Source organism: Eubalaena glacialis, chromosome 18 (assembly GCF_028564815.1).
Source record: "Eubalaena glacialis isolate mEubGla1 chromosome 18, mEubGla1.1.hap2.+ XY, whole genome shotgun sequence".
Taxonomy (NCBI): domain Eukaryota; kingdom Metazoa; phylum Chordata; class Mammalia; order Artiodactyla; family Balaenidae; genus Eubalaena; species Eubalaena glacialis.
In genome coordinates this window covers 62,815,618-62,837,046 of record NC_083733.1, presented here as the reverse complement: position 1 = coordinate 62,837,046, position 21,429 = coordinate 62,815,618, and the positions used below count along the sequence as shown (strand labels likewise).

The 21,429-nt window shown below is 54.0% G+C and overlaps 2 protein-coding genes across 9 annotated transcripts; one reads left to right on the top strand and one right to left on the bottom strand.

The window, feature by feature from the left end:
• Window positions 1–1,244: 1,244 nt before the first annotated feature.
• ALDH16A1 (aldehyde dehydrogenase 16 family member A1) lies at window positions 1,245–15,416 on the bottom strand. Its single transcript, XM_061172654.1, has 17 exons — window positions 15,037–15,416; window positions 10,535–10,637; window positions 9,987–10,113; window positions 9,097–9,275; window positions 8,936–9,013; window positions 8,658–8,839; window positions 8,418–8,570; window positions 7,522–7,707; window positions 7,196–7,291; window positions 6,857–6,993; window positions 6,591–6,696; window positions 6,375–6,505; window positions 6,010–6,177; window positions 5,509–5,710; window positions 2,563–2,748; window positions 2,111–2,233; window positions 1,245–1,519 (listed from the first exon to the last, which is right to left on the bottom strand). The coding sequence occupies exons 1-17, from the start codon at window positions 15,124–15,126 to the stop codon at window positions 1,358–1,360; spliced, it is 2,409 nt and encodes an 802-aa protein (XP_061028637.1). The 5' UTR covers window positions 15,127–15,416; the 3' UTR covers window positions 1,245–1,357.
• On the top strand, window positions 15,013–21,021 carry PIH1D1 (PIH1 domain containing 1). Of its 8 annotated transcripts, none has more exons than XM_061172655.1 (11): window positions 15,013–15,174; window positions 16,049–16,142; window positions 16,574–16,640; window positions 17,261–17,440; window positions 18,573–18,634; window positions 18,727–18,808; window positions 19,246–19,375; window positions 19,606–19,681; window positions 19,804–19,872; window positions 20,013–20,183; window positions 20,900–21,021. In XM_061172655.1, the coding sequence occupies exons 2-11, from the start codon at window positions 16,053–16,055 to the stop codon at window positions 20,939–20,941; spliced, it is 969 nt and encodes a 322-aa protein (XP_061028638.1). In that variant the 5' UTR covers window positions 15,013–15,174; window positions 16,049–16,052; the 3' UTR covers window positions 20,942–21,021. The 8 variants fall into 8 exon arrangements, with proteins under 8 accessions (XP_061028638.1, XP_061028639.1, XP_061028641.1 ...); XM_061172658.1 differs by having other exon boundaries at window positions 15,082–15,184; XM_061172659.1 differs by having other exon boundaries at window positions 15,082–15,184; window positions 16,036–16,142.
• The last annotated feature ends 408 nt before the right edge of the window (window positions 21,022–21,429 follow it).

Genomic DNA, 21,429 nt, shown 5'->3' with positions numbered 1-21,429 from the left:
AGCACCTACAACAGTGCCCCACTCACAGCAGGCACTCAACCGATTTTTGTTGACCAACAGGATGGCTGCCTTAACTAGGAGCTCCTGCCCCTAAGCCAGAGAAGATTGGACCAGAAGTGGACATCTACCCCAGTCTGGCCAATCAGATTTCTTCTCCTGTGGATGTGGCACTAAGTGTCCTCTGTGGTCTGGGCTGGGGGTATAGAGACCTCCTGTAGTTGGCTTTGGCTGGTTAAAGCAACAGGACTAATAGGAAGGTCACTGAGGCAGCCCATGGAATCTGGGGGGAAGTTATCAAACCCCAGAGGAACTAGAGCCTTCCAGGGACTTTCCTCCAAGACGTTCCTATGTCTTTCCTGTCCAAACGTCCAGACCCTGGGAGAGGTTATCTATTCTGCCCAGCTTTAGTCAAATACTGACAGGAGGTTGTCTGCTCTCATTTGCCCCAGGACAAAACCAACCTCTAATTAACAGCATGTTTTCTGTAACCATCACAGAATCTACCCAATGAGGTTGGAACTATTAGCCCCAATTTATAGATGAGGAAACCGAGGCTTAGAGTGGTTAAGAAGCTTGCCTAAAGTCACATGGCTAGAAGGATCTGGAATGAAGCAGACAGGCAGATACAAGACCCAAGAGATCACGTGACCCACTGAGACGGGACCTGAATACAGCTCCTGCTTGCACTCGGGTTCTCAGGACCTGGGGTTCCCGGCTGTGTATCTCGCCCTATTTTCCATATCTCTGTAGCTTTCCAGAAAATTTCCTTTTATCCTAAGCTAGTGTGTGTGGGTTCCTTGCATCAAAAAGAATTCTCAAACAGTGGTATGCTGGAGTGGCTCGTGGGAACTGTTAAAAGTTCAGGAATTGTCAGCCGGTTGTTCAATCATCTGGAGCTTGAAATTGACATGGTAGGAGCACCATGGAATTGGCTAAAGTTACTTACCATGGATTTTATTTTATTCCAGAGAGCTACTGTATTTTATTTTCACCAGCACACCACAGATTCTGAGGCAATGCAGAGGCAGAGAAAACCAGGGAGCAGGGGCCATTGGATGGAAAAGACCAGAAGAGACAAGAGTCGCTGCGGCCCTGTCCAAAGTTTCTTAGAGTCCCTTGTATCTATTTCACAGACACTGTGTTGTCCTGGCGCCAGCCCATGGGGCTGCTGAGTCTCAGAACTGAAATGGCCTCAATAGCCCAGAAGTTGCTATTTCCTCCCTTCCTCCCCTCAGAAGCACAGCCAAGATTGGTCAGAGTTTATTGGAACCATAATAAGAGGAAAATTCCAGACGTCTGGCATCGGTTGGGGTCCATCTGTCCTCTGTCCAAGATGGAGTGGGTGGCACTTGGGCAATCAGTCCCCCATGGGCAGCCACAGGGCCTTGGTCCGTGCTGCCCGCAGCCCCAGCTCTGGGCCTGCCCCCTCGGCGTCCTGATCCCAGGCCCGCGGGCAGCCTCTGTTCACCCACACTGGCTTGAGGTTTCCTGCTGAGGCCCATTCCACAAACTGGGAGCCCTGGCGTGGGGAGATGGGTGGGGAGGGGTGGGGGGGGTGGTCAGCATTTCCATTGGCTTGGTTGCTAAGCAGCTGCTTCCTTGGCAACAAGGACTATTATTGAGGAGGGGCCTCAAGGCTTGCCTAGGCTCTGTGGCTAGAATGTTCAGCTCCTAGAAAGCAAACCTTCCAGATGCTGAGGGAAACAAGGTTGACCTTTACGGCTATGGAACTTCTTCCCCTTTAACAGCCCACACTCAAAGGAATGGGGCCCGAAGTTATTGTTGACAAGGAGTTCCCATCTGTTACCATCAGGAGGTTTAAGAGGGTGGACTATAGGCTTCTGACACTGTTGCTAGGGTGTGGTCCTTAGCAATGGGTTGTCCAATGAGATTAGGTCTTTGGGCTTGGCAGGATCTCAGGCCCTTGTTGCTAAGGAGATCCTCTTCCTTAGCAACCAGGGCTCTAAGGGGGCAGGATCTCAGAACGTGGTTGCCAAGGAGTTTCTCCCCCTTAGCAATGGGTGTTCTACGGGGGTGCAGCCATGTCCCCAGAAAAGGAAGAGTTTGTTGGTGAAGTTTAAGACACTGGATATGGCAAAACAAAAGGTACCTGGGCAGATCCGAAATACCACAGGGCCTGGATGTCCTGGTGCAAGGCCAGGCAGCGGGTCAGGTGGTCCCGGTCTCCTGTCACCACATTCACCAGGCCCGCTGGCAACAAGGTGGCCATATCCTAGGGGATGGGATAGTGGGTCATCCAGGGTTGGGAGGGAGTCAGAGACCCCCAGGGCTGTCGGGGAGGGTAAGGAATGAGCATCTGGGGAGTGGCCATGGGGGTCCTGGAAGGAATGGGACTGGGGTCATGACTGGTGAAGGCTCACAGTCTGGAGAGAACCATCACTGGGTCTATGAGGAGTGAAGGTTTTGTGCCAGGATGCAGGTTACCATGGTTACCAAGGGGGTCGGGTGAGAGCTGAGCTCCTGCAGGTCTTGGGGCATCTTTCATCCATCTGCTGCTCCACAGGCTGCTGGGAGCAGCAGCAGGCAGGCAGGCGACTGTACCTGGCAGACCTCCAAGGCAGGGATGGGACAGGCCCCGCTGGGCACCAAGACCACAGTGTTGCCGTTGGCCAGAGCAGGGGCCAGCAGAGACACGAAGGCAAGCAGGGGCCACTCTTCCGGGCACACAATAGCCAGCACGCCCAGAGGTTCCTGCAGCCGAAGCACGGGGCCTTTCAGCTCTGCTACCTGCAGGGACAGGCAGGAGGTCAAGGGCAGGGCAGGGGAGCCTGACTGCCCTCCTTTGGTCTCCTCTATCACCCGCCCTTTTTCTCCTCTCATCCCCAACTTTGCTTCTCCGTAACAACTCCAATCATACTAATAAAACCAGGTGATATTTCAGAGCATAGATTCTGGAGCCAGACGCTGGGTTCACATCAGCTGTGTGACCTTGGGTGAGTTACTTAACCTCTCTGGGCCTCAGTTTCCCACCTTTAAAATGAGGATAATAATAGTGCTTACCTCAGAGATTTGCTGTTAAGATAGAATGAGTTAATATGTGTAGAGGTCTCGAAATCTAGCCTATAGGTTTGTGTGTGTGTGTTTTTCTTTAAATTAATTATTTATTTTTGGCTGCACTGGGTCTTTGTTGTTGCAGGCGGGCCTTCTCTAGTTGCAGAGAGCGGGGGCTACTCTTCGTTGAGGTGCACGGGCTTCTCCCTGCGGTGGCTTCTCTTGTTGTGGAGCACGGGCTCTAGGCACGCGGGCTTCAGTAGCTGTGGCTCGCGGGCTCTAGAGCACAGGCTCAGTAGTTGTGGCACACGGGCTTAGTTGCTCCATGGCATGTGGGATCTTCCCAGACCAGGGCTCGAACCCGTGTCCCCTGCGTTGGCAGGCGGATTCTTAACCACTGCGCCACCAGGGAAGCCCTGTGTGTGTGTTTTAAAGCTTTATTGAATATAACTGACTATCACTAAACTGCACACACTTTAAAGTGTACAATTTGATAAGTTCTGATATATGGATACACCCGTGAAACCAATCACAACAATCAAGATAATGAACTTCACTCCCCCAAATTTCCTTGTGCCCCTTGGTAATCCTTCCCTCCCTGCCTCTACTTGAACCCTCTGTGCTCAGACAACCAGTGATCTGTTTTCTCTCTATAAATTAGTGTGTATTTTCTAGAATTTTCTAGACATAGAATCATATACAGTCTGTACTCTTTTATCTGGCTGCTTTCACTCAGCATAACCATTTTGAGATTCATCCATGATGTAACTTGTTCCCTCCTGATTGCTGAGCAGGAGTCCGATGTATGCGTGGGCCACATTTTATTTATCTATTAACCTATTGAGGGACATTTGGATTGCTTTTTTGGCTACCATGAATAATGCTGCTATAAACATTTGTGCAGGGACTTCCCTGGTGGTCCAGTGTTTAAGACTCCGTGCTCCCACTGCAGGGGGCGTGGGTTTGATCCCTGGTCAGGGAACTAAGATCCTGCATCCTGCAAGCCGCACAGCAAGGCCAAAAAACAAAACAAAACAAAACAAATTTGTGCGTAAGTCTTTGTATGGATATGTGTGCTCTTTTCTCTTGGGCTAAAACCTAGAAGTTAAATTTATTTAGATAAATACCTAGGAATCATGGTGGGTCATACGTTAAGAGTATATCTAGGGAGTTCCCTGGTGGCCTAGTGGTTGGATTCCGGGCTTTCACTGCTGTGGCCTGGGTTCAATCCCTGCTTGGGGAACTGAGATCCTGCAAGCCATGCAGTGCGGCCAAAAAATAAAAATGAAAAAGAGTATATTTAACTTTTTAAGAACCTGCCAAACTGTTTTCCAAAGTGGTTGTCCCACTGATGGCCCCACCAGCAGGGTGCGAGAGTTCCAGTTCCTCCACATCCTCACCAACACTTGGTAAGGTCAGTCTTTTGAATTTCAGCCATTCAATAGGTGCCTAATGATATCTCATGATGGTTTTTTTTGTTGTTGTTGTTGGCTGCGCTGGGTCTTCATTGCTGCGCGCGGGCTTTCTCTAGTTGCAGAGAGCGGGGGCTACTCTTCATTGTGGTGTGAGGGCTTCTCATTGCGGTGGCTTCTCTTGTTGCAGAGCATGGGCTCTAGGTGCGTGGGCTTCAGTAGTTGTGGCTTGCGGGCTCTAGAGTGTGGGCTCAGTAGTTGTGGCGCACAGGCTTAGTTGCTCCTCGGCATGTGGGGTCTTCCTGGACCAGGGATCGAACCTGTGTCCCCTGCATTGGCAGGCGGATTCTTAACCACTGCGCCACCAGGGAAGTCCCTCATGGTGGTTTGGCTTGCATTTCTCCAATGACTAATGATGTGGAGCATTCTTCCATGTGCTTATTGGCCATCCATAAGCAAACATTTTCTGAGCCCTTGGCTACACGTCAGACATTAAATGCTCGGCTCACTTAGTTTTCATAACAACTCCTCAAGGTTGGTACCACTGTATAATTGTATAATTGTATATCATTTATGGAGGAAGCCCAGGTCAAATGACTAGCTATCTTTCCATTATCTTTCTATTATCTCTATCTCTGAGTGTGCCCATGCCATTGCTTGAGTCACTGAATCCTCACGCTTTCTTCACTGGACCCACCATACATTTCAGACCAACCTAGTATCTATATTTAGCTGCATAGTATATATATAAACAAAACAAAAATCACACCAAACAATACTCTGTGCAATGCACTCTATATTTTCTATCCTGTTCTCTTTTGTTAAAAAAAGAAACAAGAACAAAAACACCAAAGCAGGGCTATGACCCACTAAATTGGTTTTATGGCTCAGTAATGGGTCACCAACAACAATTTGAAACACTACTCTATGAGGTGGGCTGGATACCCATTATACAGAGGATGAAATCAAGGTGTAGAGAGGTGAGGCCACTTGGGCCTGGACCCCTAGTCTGGCTCATTCCGGAGCCCCTCTGACGCCACTCCAGACTGCCTGCCCTGTCTGCCGGCCCACAGACCCCTCTCACCTGCAGGGTGCAGCCTGGGGCCTGGACGCGGGCCCCCCATGCCCGAAGCCGCCTCACGCTCAGCTCCACCTCCGCCTTGGCGACCTTGAGCTCCACTCCATGCCTCTCCAGCCTCGAGACCAGGGTGGACTCTCGGCGTTGCAGTGCGGCCGCCAGGGCCCACAGTAGGGCTGCTCGGGCCCCTGGCGACTGGCCCACCCAGCTGTGGGTGGACAGGCACACTGGGGGCTGGTTTCCTCATCCTGGCTCTTTCCAGGTGCCCCACCTCTGTCCACAGCTCCCACCCTGGGGGTCCAGGCCCCGTAGCCCATCTGCCCGGGGAGGAGAGTGAGGGGCCAGACCCACATCCCGTCAGCCCTGGGAGCTCAGACTCCGTAGCCCACAGTCCTTGGGGTCCAGACCCCATGTCCCATCAGCATCAGCCCGGTCCTGGGTTTCAGACTCCCCTCTCCGACACCCCACGACCCCTGGGCTATCTCAAGCGACGCCCCCCTTCCTTACCCAGGGGCAGCCTGGTGAGCAGCCTCTACGGCACCTCGGATATCCTTGGCTCCACCCTCAGCCACGTAGCCATGGAGATTGCCCTGCGAATCCCGGATGGGCCTGGAGCTCCGGGCCCCAGGAGCCTGGAAACGGCCTCCCACAAAGAGCCCATAGGGGGGTGCTGGGCTGGAGCAGGGTGAGGTGTGAGGGTGGGTGCTGGGGCAGGGACTGCTCAGACCCCATCCCCACCCCACTGGATGGACCACTTGAGCTCCCATGAGCCTCTGCGGGACCCCACATTCCTGGCCCCCTGAGTCTCTGGGAGAGCACAGACCTTCCACACGCCAGGAATTCTGAGAGCTGTAGTCCCTAGAACAGCTCACCTAAGCCCTGTTTCAGGCCCAGCTGGTAGGGTGGAGGGAACAGCAAGGCCAAAGGTGTCATAGTTCAGATTCTCCGACAGGTAGGGCAGCCGGGTAGGGGTCCCTGAGGGCCGCAGATACTCATACAGACCCTGAGAGAGGGACAGTGTCAAGAGGACATGAGAAGGGCACAAGGTGGATGAAGGCGTGGTGATGGGCAGGGAGGGGTGCACTCACATCTGGCCCCCCGTGCCAGGAAGACCCACTCTCCTTGCAGCCACCTGTTGGCACTGCAGGGTCTCTGAGGCCGTGGGCATTGATCCAGACCGTGCCCATCTGGAGCCTGTGGGGAGGAGGGGACATCAGAGAGAAATGCACAAACTTGAGGCGGGGAGGGGTAGTCAGAGAGGCGGGGAGAGACCCAGAGAGAGGGGAAGACATCGAGACTGAAGCTGGGGCCATCCCAGCAGGGCCCCCTGTGTGCCCAGTGGGTGTGAACTGACCCGTAGGCCAGCTCCAGGGCCTGCCCCAGTCTCTCGCTCCACACGCTGGCACTGCCTCCTCGGGGCGTCCAGTTGGCCATGGCCAGCGCCTCCTTAGCAGTGCGGAAAGGGGAGGCCACGACCAGAGGCCACGGCACCTGGAAGGGGTGACGAGGGAGCTCAGGCGGCCTGGCCAGCCCCTCCCTCCAACACCCCACCCACTAGGAGTCCAGCCTACAGCAGTCAGCAGCCCCCAGACCCAGTCCAAATGGTCACCCCGGGGGCCTCTGTGTTGTGCCGCCCATGTCCGGCTGAGGATGGGTGGATGGCCTAGGGTCTCTGAGACCCTGAGGGGATTACCTCTGCCTGGGTACATGGAGAGGCTGGAGGGAGGTCAGAGACCAAGGATGGGGGAAAGAATGGGCTGTCTGGAGGCATACTGCCAGCCTGGAAGACCTAGGGAGACAGAGAAATAGATCTGCAAGTTCACTCCAGTCCTCTCCTCCCCAGGGATCCAGGAGTCTGGACCCCAGACCCCTCCTCCCTCAGACCCGGGAGTCAGACCCCAGCCCCTCCTTCCTCACACCCCAGAGTCCAGGCCCCCAGACCCATCCCTCCACAGACCCAGGAGTCAGATCTTGAGGTCCCTCCTCCCCCGGCACCCCAGAGTCTGCGCCCAGGCTCACCTGTGCACCCTGGCTCTGGGCCTCGTGCACATAGCGCTGGGCCAGGTCGCGTGCAGCAGCCCCCCGGGCCCCCATGTCCACGGCTCCGTCTAGCCCTCGGCCACCGCGAAGCCGCCCCATCCGCGCCTGGAGCCGCCTCATTGTCTCATCCCACACAGACTCCTGGATGAGGAGTCTGAGTCCCCCCTGTTAGGAAAAGGGGGGGTTAGGGTGGGCAAACTCGGAGCCTAAGTGGGTGGGTCACATCCCCACAGAGGGCCAAGCCTGGGGGACATATGTGTACAGACCAGAGGAGGGTCAGGGAGAAGTGGCCGAGGACCAGGAGACTCCCTGAGGCCCCAAACTTCAGGGAGGATGTGGAGTTACAGAAAGCTGGTGACGCAGAGTGAAGAGAGACGCTAGAAAACTAGGACATGGACACTTAGAAAAATGAAGAGTCCTAAAGAACAACAGACACAGAGCCCCCGAGCCTGGAAGCCCAGGAGAGCCGGGAACGTGGAGATTCAGAAACTCGAGAGGATGAGGAGTCCTTCACATGCGATGGTCTACAGATAAGAGTTTGGAGACACAAAGAACTGAAAATTAAAACAAATGAAGGGACTTCTCTTGTGGTCCAGTGGTTAAGACTCTGCGCTCCCCATGCAGGGGGCCCGGGTTCCATCCCTGGTCAGGGATCTAGATCCCACATGCATGCCGCAACTAAGAGTTCACATGCCACAACTAAAAGATCCCGCATGCCACAATGAAGATCCCACACACGGCAACGAAGATCCTGCATGCCGCAACTAAGACCCAGCGCAGCCAAATAAATTAATTTAAAAAATAAATAAATAAAATGAATGAAGACATGGAGCCTCAAGGTCTGGAGACAGACATGCCCAGCCCCCAGGTCTCACCGGGCTGCGGTCAGACCAGGCTGCATCCACGACGCCCTCCACAGCCGAGTCCACATCCGCCGTCTCCGTCAGTAGCAGCAGCGACTCAGCCCCCAGTGCCAGGCCCAGCTCGGGACCCTGGCCCGCCAGGGCCCGCCGTAGGGCACGGCCATCCTATGGGATCCACGCAGGGGTCAGCGGCGGGGAGGAGCATTCCAGCCCCCCAGCTGTGTCCAGACACCCTCCCACCCCTGAAGATACCTCGATGGCTCCACAGAAGGCCACCTTCTGGACTCCAGGCTGTGAGGCCAGGACAGGCCCCAGGGAGGCAGGGCCGCTGATCACATTGAGGATTCCTGGGAACTGGCCTAGCTCCCCCGCCAGCTGGGCCACAAGGAGGGGCGTCGGAGAGGCTGGCGGCACGAGGACCACCACAGTGCAGCCTGGGGAAGGCAAGCAGCTCAAGGACCCTGGAGTCCAGACCCCCAGCCCCCTTCTCCCTCAGACCCCGGAGTCCCAACCCCCAGCCAATCATTTACCCACAGCCAGGGCAGGGCAAATCCTCCACATCATCTCAAGGAAGCAGAATGTGGGTGGCAAGATGAGACCAATCACTCCTGCAAGAACAAATGAGACTGGCGCAGGCGCTGCTGGATGGTGAGGGAGGAGGGGGCTGGGGGCTGGGACTCCTGCTTCTCACCCAGGGGCTCCCAGCCTGCCAGCGCCTCCTCCTGGGTGTGTGCCTGGACTGCATGGTGCTGGAGCAGCTGCTGGGCCAGAGGGACATCCCTGTCTCGAACTTCTCGAATGGCCCGTCCAGTAACCAGGGACTCCAGGGTCCACAGCAGCCGCTGGTGCTTCTGGATCATCTTGGCCAGCCTGTGGAGCAAGCAGGCGGGATGGTCATTGTTTTCTTTTTTCCTTTTCCTTGGCCGCCCGCACGGCTTGAGGGATCTTAGTTCCCCGACCAGGGATCGAGCCTGTGCCCCCTGCAGTGGAAGCACAGAGTCCTAACCACTGGACCGCCAGGGAAGTCCTGGGATGGTCATTTCCCACTGCCCCTTGGCCTGATAGAGTCCTGGAACATGCCCTGTGTATACCTGAAGTACAATCCCCAGGAACCCCTGGGGCATCTTTGGTGGAGGGCACCAAAGATGTATGGGAGATGTAGTCTGGTAAACACTCAAAACCTCAGGGTGCTGTATAAAGATCTTGGCCACCTGTAACCCCCAAACGTGCTAGGAAATGAAAGCTTAGCCTTTAAGTTCAATTGTTCTTTGGGAAATGGAATCTTTGTCTCTAACTTCCCCAAGAATGTGCTGGAAAACAGTTTCAGGGGCTTCACCAGCCCCAGTGAGCTGTTGAGAAATGGCGCCCGGATGAGTCCCAAGGGTATGCTGGGAAACAGGCTTTGTCATTTCTAGTCCCAGCGAACAGTGAGAAATGGATGTTTTAGCTGCTAAAGGCTCAAAGGCATGCTGGAAATATGAGTCTTAGCAGCCAGTGAATTCAGTGGGATATTGGGAAATATAGAGTCTTTGTTCTCAAATCCTTCTCCGTTTCCTGGGGTCCACACCTCAAGTGCATCACCTGGTCAGATGCTGGGCCCGAAAGGCTCCAGGTTGTGTGCTCCAGTTCTCCAACGAGGTCCTGGCAGCCTCCACGGCTCCCGCCACATCCTCCGTCTGTGCCTGGAGGCAACTGGCCAAGTTCTCTCCTGGGGAGATGAATGGGGGGAACCCAGTTGGGAGGTGGGGGGAACCCGTGTCAGAACTGGAGGGGGCTGATATTTCTGGAGCCCAGAAGTGCCCCAAGGCAGTAAAGCTGGTCCCCCTACCCCACACAGGGTCTCAGTTTTACCATCTGACAAATGGGGATAAATCTATATAGGTCTTTGCTCTGACTGCCTCCCACAGGCAAGGAAGGGATTTTAGGAGACAGTGACTTCAAAAGTGTTCACAGGGACCTGGAACCATAATTAGGAGGACTGTTATCAAGAGGGGCCAGAAATCTCAGCCTTCTTCTCCCACCAGCTGCTCCCTGCCCTCAGGGCCCTGAGCAGAGAGAATGGTATATTGTTGGTGGGTACACCTGGGGCCATAGACACCTCTTTCCCATGACTGGGGGACACCGCATACCTGTGATGGGATCCTGGCAAGGCACTGAACTCCTGTGTTCAGGCTTTAACCACCGTCCGTTAACATAGTGACCCAAGTGCCGGTCCTGGGTGTCCAGCCAGGCCTGGGGGAGGTGGAGAGAGTTCGGAAAGGGGTCTGAGAGGCAGCTGGGGGAGCTTGATTCCTACCCAGAGTCCTCTGGGAAGAGAATACCCACCCCCTTTGCCCCATCAGTTATTTTCCCGTGTAGGAGGAAAATACACATAAACATAAAAAATACATAACATGAAATTCACCATTTTAAAGTGTAAATTCAGGGCATTTTGTATCAATACATTCACAATGTTGTGCAACCATCTCCACTATCTACTTCCAGAACATTGGGAATTCCCCGGCGGTCCAGTGGTTAGGACTCCACGCTTCCACTGCTGGAGGCCCAGGTTCGATCCCTGGTCGCGGAACTAAGATCCCACGTGGCGAGCAGCGCAGCAAAAGAAAAAAATCCAGAACACTTCCATCACCCCAAAAGGAAACTCCATACCCATTAAGAGCTCACCCACCCTTCTCCCCTGCCCCCAAGTCCTGGCAACCACTAATCTGCTCTCTGTCTCTATGGATTGGCCTATTCTGGACATTTCATATATAAATGGAACCCTACAATATGTGACTTTCTGTGTCTAGCTTCTGTCACTCAGCTTGGTGTCTTCGAGATTCATCCGCACTGTAGCATGGATCAGAATTTCATTTCTCTTTATGGCTGTATGATATTCCATTGTCTGGAGAGACATTTTCTTTACCCATTCATCAACTGATGGGCATTTAGGTTGTTTCTGCCTTTTGGCTATTGTGAATAGTGTTGCTGTGAATGTTCACGTACAAGTCTTTCTTTGAATACGTCTTTACTTCTTTTGGGCATATATCTCAGAGTGGAGCCACTGGGTCATGTAGCAATGCTCTGAGTAATTCATGGAGGAACCACCAAACTGTTTTCCACAGCAGCTGCATCATTTTACATTCTCACCAGCAACGTATGAGGGATGTCCTATTGACTTTTACATACGGAGAATGTGAACAAAGGATTAATAAAACTTGTTCTTCTCCGTGGAGAAATGACCTTCTTGAATAGAAATGACTTTCTATTTCCCTGGAAATCTGATACAATTCAGTTATATTTCTAGACAATATTGACCCCCGACTGGTCCACTGCACCTGGACCTGGAAAACTGGGAATATACCATAAATATCCAGTGGGAAGCCAGAACTTTGGGGCTTCCTGGAGTGCTCTGAATTCTTGTGATAGGCATGTTCCTTGCCAGGACCCTTGCAATGCCCATGAGACTGTATCACGTGGTATCAGGTTCTCTTTGGGAGGTGGGGCTTTTAAGCCAGGTGACTCCCATACCTTCCCACGTGTGATGGCGTTCCCTCCCACCTCTGCTGTCATCACTCGGGAACGATGTGACCCCTACTGAAGACACAGGCCTGATGCTGCCTTGCCAGGTGCAGTTTATTTGGTTGTGAAGTGCCTAACTGAGCCCAAGGTAGGGAGTCCCTGGAGCCTGGGGCCACATGGCCTGGGTTTGAATCGTGGCTCTGAAACTTCCTTGTTGTGCAGTCTTAGCCTGGGTCTTAAAATACCCTGGTCTCAGCTAACCCATCTGGAAGATGGAGATAATCACAGTCTCTCCCTATTTCACAGGACAGTGATGCGAATTAAATGGATCCATATGTGTCATAGGCTCAGAACAGCACTTACTTAAGACTTCCTATTAATTTTATTGCATTTCATTGTGTTTCCTGTTTCTTTCTCTGTCTTCCCTAAATCCTTTCTAAATCCAAGACATCCTTTCCACTTTTTCCTTCTGCAAACTGGTTTTTGTTGTTGTCGTTTTTGGCCGCTGGCTTGCGGGATCTTAGTTTCCCGATCAGGGATTGAACCCGGGCCCCCTGCAGTGAAAGCAAGGAGTCCTAACCACTGGACCGCCAGGGAATTCCCCAGACTGTTTTCTCTTAGCATCCCCTATGCCTTAGTCTCCTGATTTTTCTCTTACCCTACCAACTGGGCCTCCTCATTTTTCTTTAAAGTAAAAAAAAATTTTTTTTTTTGGCTGTGCTGGGTCTTCACTGGGGCGTGTGGGCTTCTTCGCTGTGGGCTTCTCTAGTTGCGACGCACGAGTGCAGTTGCCCCGCGGCATGTGGCATCCTAGTTCCCCGACCAGGGTTGAACTCGCGTCCCCTGCATTGGCAGGCGGATTCTTAACCACTGGACCACCAGGGAAGTCCCCAAAATTTTTAAGTAAAGTAAAAATTCATAAGTTTCAAATTTAAAGATGCCCCCCTGACGGAAAGACACATTTTTGAAATAGTCTGGCATATATGAACATGGGCTGGGCACTAGATAATATTAAAGAATGACTGTTAATGTTAAAACGGCCTGGTGGTTGTTACAAAATGAGTCCTTACCTGTTAGAAATGAAGATTCAAATACTTATGGGAAAATAACATGACATCTGGGTTTTAAATCACTCCAGGAAAAAGAAGAGATACAACATTGGATGAAATGTTGATGATCGTTGACACTGAGTGATGGGTAAATGGGAGTTCATAATTTAAGTACTCTGTGTAACTTTGCAAAATTTCCCCCCCAAAGAAAAACAGAACCCAGAAAGAATGTTCCACAGGGTCCTGGCAGGCCACCCTGGTGTGAGATGAGGGCCCTGGTGGAGACTAGGAACTCATGACTTGTCTAAAAAGACAGTTAGCTATTGGATCCAGATTATCTTTGTCAGGGAATGTGAGCCAAAGGTTGCCAAACTTTGGAATTTTTTTTTCAAGAGAAGCTGGAATCCCGGATGTTTACATGAAATTAGTTGTCCACTAATTCACATTTTAAAAAATAAAGTTCAGGCCAAAGAAAACATGTTTGTTGGTGGAGTCTGGCCCACAGATTGTAAGACTGAGCTGGGGGGCGGGGTGGGGGGATGGGGGGCATGGGCTCTGGAATCCCAGGGCTCAGGTTCAAATCTCATTTTCACATTTTTTAAGATGTGTTGACTGTTGGCAAATTACTTATCTCTTTAAGCTTCTGTCTGCTATCACTAAAGTAATGACAATAATCCCCTCTCACAGCTGTTTTGGGGATTAAATGAGATCATGCTGAACACAGAGGCTGGCACATAGCACCCAATAAATGTAAACTATTATCACATTATTGCTATTTCAGGATAGTCCATCTCTAACTAACCTCCAAGTGTGGGAATTCTCTATACTCCATCCCAGATCCTCTTATCTGAGTCTACACTATAGTTCTAGATAATCTCATCATTCCCACCATTCAATTATCTTTCTACTGTGAGGTCCCTGTCTCCAGACCTGAGGCTCAGGCACAAGTAGTATTTGACTCCTGCACATGGCCCAAGGCTTTCCCTCTCATCATCACCATGTGATAACCAAGCCCATAGTCTTTCCCAACCTTTCTGCCACCCTACTCCTCTTGGGTTCACCATGGGGGGGGGTGGTGGTGGTGGTGGAGGACAGAGACAGCCAGACCGAGACCTGAGGCATTGTCCTTGCCCTCTCAATACCCCAAACCCTGTTCCTCCTGCATCTCTGCCTCATCTCTTCTCCATCTCTACAGTCCGCACCAGGCTGTGGTCTCATCTTCTTCCACGTGGACCACTGTTCTAACCTCCTCTTTCCCTCCAGAGAAGCCCAAGCTTCTCACACCTAGGTGCTAGAGGGCCCTGTGAGATCAGGATGGCTCCATGGGGGAATTCTGAGGGGGCTGGGTAACTATACAAAATTCGAGGCACCGAAGTTATACACGGGAACCCCAAGATCGTTCTGGGGGACCCTGAGGGATCACGGGAGTCTTAGGGAAGTTCTGAACTACACGGAGGGATCACGGGAGCCCCATGGGGTTATTCTGCGGGGTTGAAGGTAATTACAGGAAGTTCTGATGTATTCTGGGATTCCGAGAGTGCCCGAGATTATAGGAACCCCACAAGTATTGACGTGAGCCTGAGGACTCACGGGGGCTCTGCGGAGGTCTCCGGACGACCAAGGGAGCCCCCCCCAGGAATTCCGAGGGACCCCGGGAGCCATAGGATATTCTGAGGAATCACGGGAAGTCTACGCGGGTTCTGAGGGTCCTCGGAAGATCACGGGAGCCCCACAGGAATTCTGAGTCCCAGGGGATCACAGGAAGCTCTGAGGCGGCCCTGAAGAATCACAGAAGCCCCTCGGGGGATTCTGAAGAATAGGAGAATCACCACCGTGAGTTTTGGACCGTGGAACACGACAGCCACTAGGGCTCGCGAGAACAGACTAAAGGGCTAACAGGCAGCAACCGTAAGGGCTCAAGGGAACGTCCTCCGGGGTGGATCCTAAGGAGTGGCGGGAATCACGGGAGCTGAGAGGGCGGAGCTGCTGAGCTGCCGCGGTGGATCACGGGAGTCCGCGCTCAAAACGGGGCCCGGAGGACGGGGAAGGGGGATGGGCAGCGCCGGCCGGGCAATCCTCACCAATGCGCATGCGTGGCTCTCCGGCACCGGTCCGTATTCCAGCGTGGTGAAGATCTCGCAGGCGCGGGATCCTGCGCGCGTCGCAGCCATCACGCTCCCAGGCCGCTTTCCACGGACTGCGGGACTCTCTCCCCAAGGGTACCTCGAGGTCTGAAGGGCGGCACCGCCCCCTCCAGCCCAAAGGGCGGGGTACAGGAGATAGAGCGTAACCCCGCCTTAGGACCCGGTGACTCCGCTTATAGGTCTGCGCCGGGAAGTGTAGTTTGGAGCATGCGCATTCCTCAAAGCGGGGGGAGTGGGGAACGAAAATATGAATGCCTTAATAGGTACGAGGCCTCCAGATTTAGAAGAGTGGCCGTATTGGCGTCTTCCCACCACCCTGTTCATACTGGAGACCGAAAGTGCAGCTTTTAGCCCGAAATATCTTTACTCGAGAATCTAATCTACCTCTGGGGACGAGGTGATTGTTCAGAGATCAGAAGGGAGTCCTTTAGGCTGGACAATGAAGTTAAGGTTTTAAAAGTGTGCCAGCTTTGCCCAGTAATCTGGCCAGATGTGGCTATAGGGAAGGAGCGGAAGTGTGGCTTTAAACCGGAAATGTGGCGTTTAGCGGCTGTCTGGATTTAGTTTTGATTGGTTGAGGTGAAGGGCGTGGCTTCAGACTTAGACTAGATTGTTCTGTGATTGGTACCGAATGCGGTTGCAGGATAGATGAAGGAGCGTTGGGGTAGTCGGAAGTGTGGCCTACCCAAGTTCCTGGTTACGCAGAGACCAGAAGAGTGGCTCTCATTTAAACACTTGGCACATAGGGCTTAGAGGGCATCTAGAGACATTGGCTCCCAAGAGATTTGATGCAGTATCTGACCTGAGTGAAACTGTAGTCTCAGGCCAGATTCTTAGATCTTCGTACAGAATTGTGGGTGTCGGGAGTCGGTTGAGGGCCCGGGAGCAGGCGTCAGAGTTCGCATCCAACCGAAGGTTGTTGCTGAGGACGCCTAGGTCTCTTCCCCAGGGCCATGGCCGACTTGAAGCTGCTGGTACCGGAGCTAAACGAGGCAGAGACGATGAGCGCTGAGACGGCGCGTTTCGAGGAGCTGCTGCTGCAGGTGCGGACTGAACGGACTCCTGGGTCCCTGAGGATTTGGAGAGAGAGAGAGAGAGAGAGAGAGAGAGAGAGAGAGAGAGTGAGTGAGAGTGTGTGTGTGTGTGTGTGTGTGTGTGTGTGTGTGTGTGTGTGTGCACTCAGAAACGGGACTACAGTTCCCAGAATGCACTGGCGGGGGGGAGGAGCAACAGGGCCTACGGGAGTTGTAGTTGCTTAACTACTACTACTACTAGCTGTTCGCTAGTCTCTGGAAGAAATGGGAGTGGGATCAGGGCTGTCCTTCGGGTTCCTCAAAGTAGGTAGGGGACATAATATGTCTCATGCCCTGCCTAGCTCATATACGTAAAAATTGCTCACTAAACATTTGAGGAACAAATGAGGGGGTTCTGACAGCACAAACGCCAAGCCTGGACGTTGTTTTCTTTCACACAGGCCTCCAAGGAGCTCCAACAAGCCCAGACAAGCAGACCAGAATCTACACAGATACAACCTCAACCTGGTGAGAAAGACAGAAACCCGAAGAGAGAGGGATAGAGTCCCAGAGAGAGGTGGTCACAGACTGGGGGCAGGGGACATAGGGAAAGGAGAGAGGAAGGAGACACAGTAGTGGTGTATAGAGGCCTTGGGTGATGGGAGTGAACGGAAACCCAGAGAGAGCAAGGAAGGGACTGAGATCCAAAGAGAGGAGGGGTAAGGGGGAGGGATAAATTGGAAGATTGGGATTGACATATACATACTAATATATATAAAATAATAACTAATAAGGACTTACTGTATAGCACAGGGAACTCTACTCAATACTCTGTAATGACCTATATGGGAAAAGAATCTAAAGAAGAGTTACATATATGTATAACTGACTCACTTTGCTGTTCAGCAGAAAGTAACAACATTGTAAATCAACTATACTCCAATAAAAATTAAAAAAAAAAAAAAAGATGTGGGGTGACTAGGGGGACAGAGACTCAAAGACAGAGAGTCAGAAATCCCAGGGGCAGGAAGGGGAACAGACCCAGAAAGTGGAGGACTAATACTCTAGGAGGGGGACAGATCAAAAGAAGGATGGACACTGAGACCCATGCAGAGACAGATGGTCAAGGACAAACCCATTCCCACCAGGTTTCTGCATAAAGACCAACTCATCTGAAGGGAAGGTTTTCATCAACATTTGTCACTCTCCCTCCATCCCTCCTCCCGCTGACTTGACCGAGGATGAGCTGCTTCAAATGCTGGAGGAGGACCAAGCCGGGTTTCGCATCCCCATGAGTCTGGGAGAGCCGCATGCTGAACTGGATGCAAGTCAGTGCCTTGAGAGGACCCAGGAGTCTAGCCCCCTCGGTCCTTTCTTCCCTAGAATCCAGGGCCCAGGACCCTCCTCCCTCAGGACCTAGAAACCTGGCACCCCTGTACTGATCCTTTTCCCCATGGCATATCCCTAGCCTCCTGAGCATCCAGAACTCTCACTGGACAGTCCTGGTTCTGCTCACCTGGCCAGGCTGGCACTTCTCCCTGCCCCACCCCAGGGCAAGGGAGGGCTGGGCAGGTGCTTATTAGCTGATCTCCTGGCTCTAGTCCTCGGCCAGCCCTAACTCATCCCTGATTTCTCCTCCACCCTCTCCCCTGTCTCTGTGTCTCTGCCTTGTCTCACCTCTGTCTCTGTTGAGTTTCTGTCTCTATATCCTTGTTTTTTCAATTCACATATGTCCCCTGAAGCCTCCTGGGATGAAGCTTTGGCCAGTGCCCTGGGGAGTAGGGACTTACCAAAACCCAGAACCTGCCCTTGAGAAACTCTCAGTCTTGGGTGAGGATGAAGGAGGCAGATGTGATTTCAATGTGGTGTGACTGTGCTGTGCTTGGGGTGGGGTGGGGGGCCTCTTCACTCCCACTGAGGGATCAGGGAAGGCTTCCTGGAGGAGGAGATGTCGGATATAAGATTTCAAGGAACCAGAGCAGTTCATCAGGCCAAGACAGAGAAGAGGGTTCTAGGCAGAGAGGACAGAGGGGTCCAGAGGCCGGAGAGAAATGATTGAATTGAATTGATCAGTAATCAAGAGTGATTGGAAGAAATTTAAAGGGATGAGGTTGCTGGAGAAGTGAACTCTCTCCAGGTGGGAGGGGCAGACCACACAGGGCCTCCAGTGCCAGGCTGAAGGACTCAGTCCTCCCCCTGCGGGTGCTGGGGAGCCTTGGGAGGACTATGAACTGGGGAGGGTCAGGGTCAGCTCTGGGACATGGTGGGGAAGGACCAGAGGGGAAGAGTCTGGAGCTGGGAGACGAGGCTGGTATGAATCCAGACTGGCAAGTGCGTGTCTTGACTTCCTAATGTCTCTGGGTCTGTGGCTGTTGTTCTTGATTGTGTTTTCCTTGGCTGTGCCTGGGCCGTGGGGTTCCCACCGAGGGCTGGGGTCTCACCCCCTTTCTCTCCCGGCAGAAGGCCAGGGTTGTACCGCCTACGACGTAGCTGTCAACAGCGACTTCTACCGGAGGATGCAGGTTGGGGGCGGGGCTGCAGGGGAGGCCTGGGCCGGGGCCTCTCCCTCCATCCCCCAGCCCTCCCACATCTCTTCTCCCTCTTTCACTCCTAGAACAGCGATTTCTTGCGGGAGCTCGTGATCACCATTGCCAGGGAGGGCCTTGAGGACAAATACAGCCTGCCACTAAATCCAGGTGAGGGGCGGGGCCTGGGCCACGGGGAGGAGCCAAACCCGGAGGAGCTTGGGGGCGGCCCCTGGGAGAAGTGGGACTAGTGTGGGCAGGGATTATATTAGCCTAGCGTGGGCAGGGATTATATTAGCCCCTGGGCTGTGGAGTTCAGGGAGAGGGCTGTGCGAGTCTTGGGAAGGGGGAGAGGGAGACCGGGGAGTCCAGATAAGGGGAATTCCAGATAAGCGGCAGGGTCTTGAGAGCCTCGAGGGGAGGGGCTAAGGCAGGCATTCTTCCTAAAGTCAAGCTTGGGGGTGTGGTCAGATCCCTGGTATCCTCGGCAGAGGGCGGAGCCTCTCCCATGAGGCTCTCGCAGTGCAAGACCCCCTTCTTCCTCTAGGGGAGGGAGCAAAGGACACCCTGAGCCATGTGACCTTTGATCCTGTGCTCCTTCCCCTCAGAGTGGCGTATATTGAAGAAAAGACCTTTCCTGGGCTCTATCTCCCAGCAGAATATCCGCTCCCAGCAGCGTCCTCGGATCCAGGAGCTGGGGAACCTGTACATGCCCGACTCCCCGAGACCTGAGAAAGGGTGGGCATTCAGTGGGCTCCCTATCTCCTGTCTCCCCGACATTCTTTGGAATCTCTCCCGCCATCCTGTAGGTGTCGGTGTCCTGGGGCTCTGGGAACCCAGAGGGAGGAGAAGCAGAACTCTCTCTGGGAAGGTGTCCTGGGGCTGCAGGGCTGGGAGGGAGAAAGAGAGGGAACAACCCTGGTAAAGCCCTGCGGCTCTTCTGAGTTCTGGGTCTTGTTCCTCCCCAGCCCTGAGAAGCCTCACCTGAACCTTTGGCTGGAGGCCCCCGACCTCCTCTTGGCCGAAATTGACCTCCCCAAACTGGTGAGTGCACCCTCCACCAGAGCAGGAGAATGAGGTCTGGAAGGGTTGGGGTCTTGGAGGGGAAGTGATGTGGGCTTGTTATCAGACCTGTGTGAGCCTGGCTAGTGCTGCCCTCTGAGCAGGTTGCCTCCTCTGTCCCATGGGGGCCTCAGGCCCACTTCTGGTGCTGTCCTGAGGATGCCCAGCGCATCGTAAGTGCTCAGTCATAAACCTGTAATTACTGTGTCCCACCTGTTTCTTGGGAGATGAGACTCTTTAAATATGGTATCCCGATACACGAGAGTTCTCTCACTGGTCTGTGTTCTTACCGTCCTGTTGCTGGGAAGGGAAGGGTGGGCTGATTCCACTGCATCGCCAGGAAGGCGCTCTGGGACTGTCGCTGGAGATCGGGGAGAATCGCCTGGTGATGGGGGGCCCCCAGCAGCTGTACCATCTAGATGCCTACATTCCCCTGCGAATCAGCTGTGATGAGAGCAAGGCAGCCTTCCATCAGAAGAGAAAGGTACCTGGGGGGCTGGGGGTTGTGGGGAACCAGGGACACTCGAGGACCTGGACCCCTGGGTATGAGGGGGGAGGGGCTGGGGGCCTGGACTCTGGGTCTGAGCGGGGAGGGGCTGGGGACCTGGACCCCTGGGTCTGAGGGAGGAGGGGCTGGGGGTCTGGACTCTGGGTCTGAGGGGGGAGGGGCCGGGGGCCTGGACTCCTGGGTCTGAGGGAGGAGGGGCTGGGGGTCTGGACTCTGGGTCTGAGGGAGGAGGGGCCGGGGGCCTGGACTCCTGGGTCTGAGGGAGGAGGGGCTGGGGGTCTGGACTCTGGGTCTGAGGGGGGAGGGGCCGGGGGCCTGGACTCCTGGGTCTGAGGGAGGAGGGGCTGGGGGTCTGGACTCTGGGTCTGAGGGGGGAGGGGCCGGGGGCCTGGACCCCTGGGTCTGAGGGAGGAGGGGCTGGGGGTCTGGACTCTGGGTCTGAGGGGGGAGGGGCCGGGGGCCTGGACTCCTGGGTCTGAGGGAGGAGGGGCTGGGGGTCTGGACTCTGGGTCTGAGGGAGGAGGGGCTGGGGGCCTGGACTCCTGGGTCTGAGGGAGGAGGGGCCAGGGGTCTGGATCCTGGGTCTGAGGGGGGAGGGGCTGGGGGCCTGGACTCCTGGGTCTGAGGGAGGAGGGGGCTGGGGGCTGGATCCCCAGGTCCTGAACCTCTTTCCCCTTCCTCTCTCTCCACAGCAATTGATGGTGGCGATGCCCCTTCTGTCGGTGCCTTCTTGACTGGGTGTCTCCCTGTGCTTCTACATGGAGGGAAGAGGATGGTGGCTTCCCTAAAATTGAAATAAAAGATTTTTGCCTTTGTTCTGTGTCTGGCTAGGAGTAAGTGGGGAGTGGGAGGGAAGAGGGACATTGGACTGGAGTCCCATGGAGGTCACTCCCCCAGCTCAGGCCTCGTCCTCTCCCCCGATCCTCTCCCTGGCCTCCTGGCCTCTAGTCTCTCCCCTTGTCCGTCTCTCTCAAGGCCCCAGAGCTGCCCTTGCCCCACTCCTGTTCACAGCCCTGCTTTGGCTCCCCAGTGCCCCTAGGAGAAAGTCCAAGCCTCTCAGCTAGCACTCAATGTTCTGTGCTGTCTGGTCGCCTTCATGTTCCCTTTTTTTTTCTTTTTTTGCCCACTGCAGGGCACATGGGATCTTAGCTCCCGACCAGGGATCAAACCCATGTCCCCTGCAGTGGAAGTGTGGAGTACTAACCACTGGACCGCCAGGGAA

Coding starts and splice junctions, on each gene's coding strand:
- ALDH16A1 (XM_061172654.1), bottom strand. CDS start 15,126: ATGGCTGCGACGCGCGCAGGATCCCGCGCCTGCGAGATCTTCACCACG. Junction 9,014..9,096: donor GGCAGGCTGGGAGCCCCTGG/GTGAGAAGCAGG, acceptor TTGTTCTTGCAG/GAGTGATTGGTCTCATCTTG. Junction 7,292..7,521: donor CCCAGAGCCAGGGTGCACAG/GTGAGCCTGGGC, acceptor CTGTCTCCCTAG/GTCTTCCAGGCTGGCAGTAT.
- PIH1D1 (XM_061172655.1), top strand. CDS start 16,053: ATGGCCGACTTGAAGCTGCTGGTACCGGAGCTAAACGAGGCAGAGACG. Junction 19,376..19,605: donor TCCCCGAGACCTGAGAAAGG/GTGGGCATTCAG, acceptor GTTCCTCCCCAG/CCCTGAGAAGCCTCACCTGA. Junction 20,184..20,899: donor CCTTCCATCAGAAGAGAAAG/GTACCTGGGGGG, acceptor CTCTCTCCACAG/CAATTGATGGTGGCGATGCC.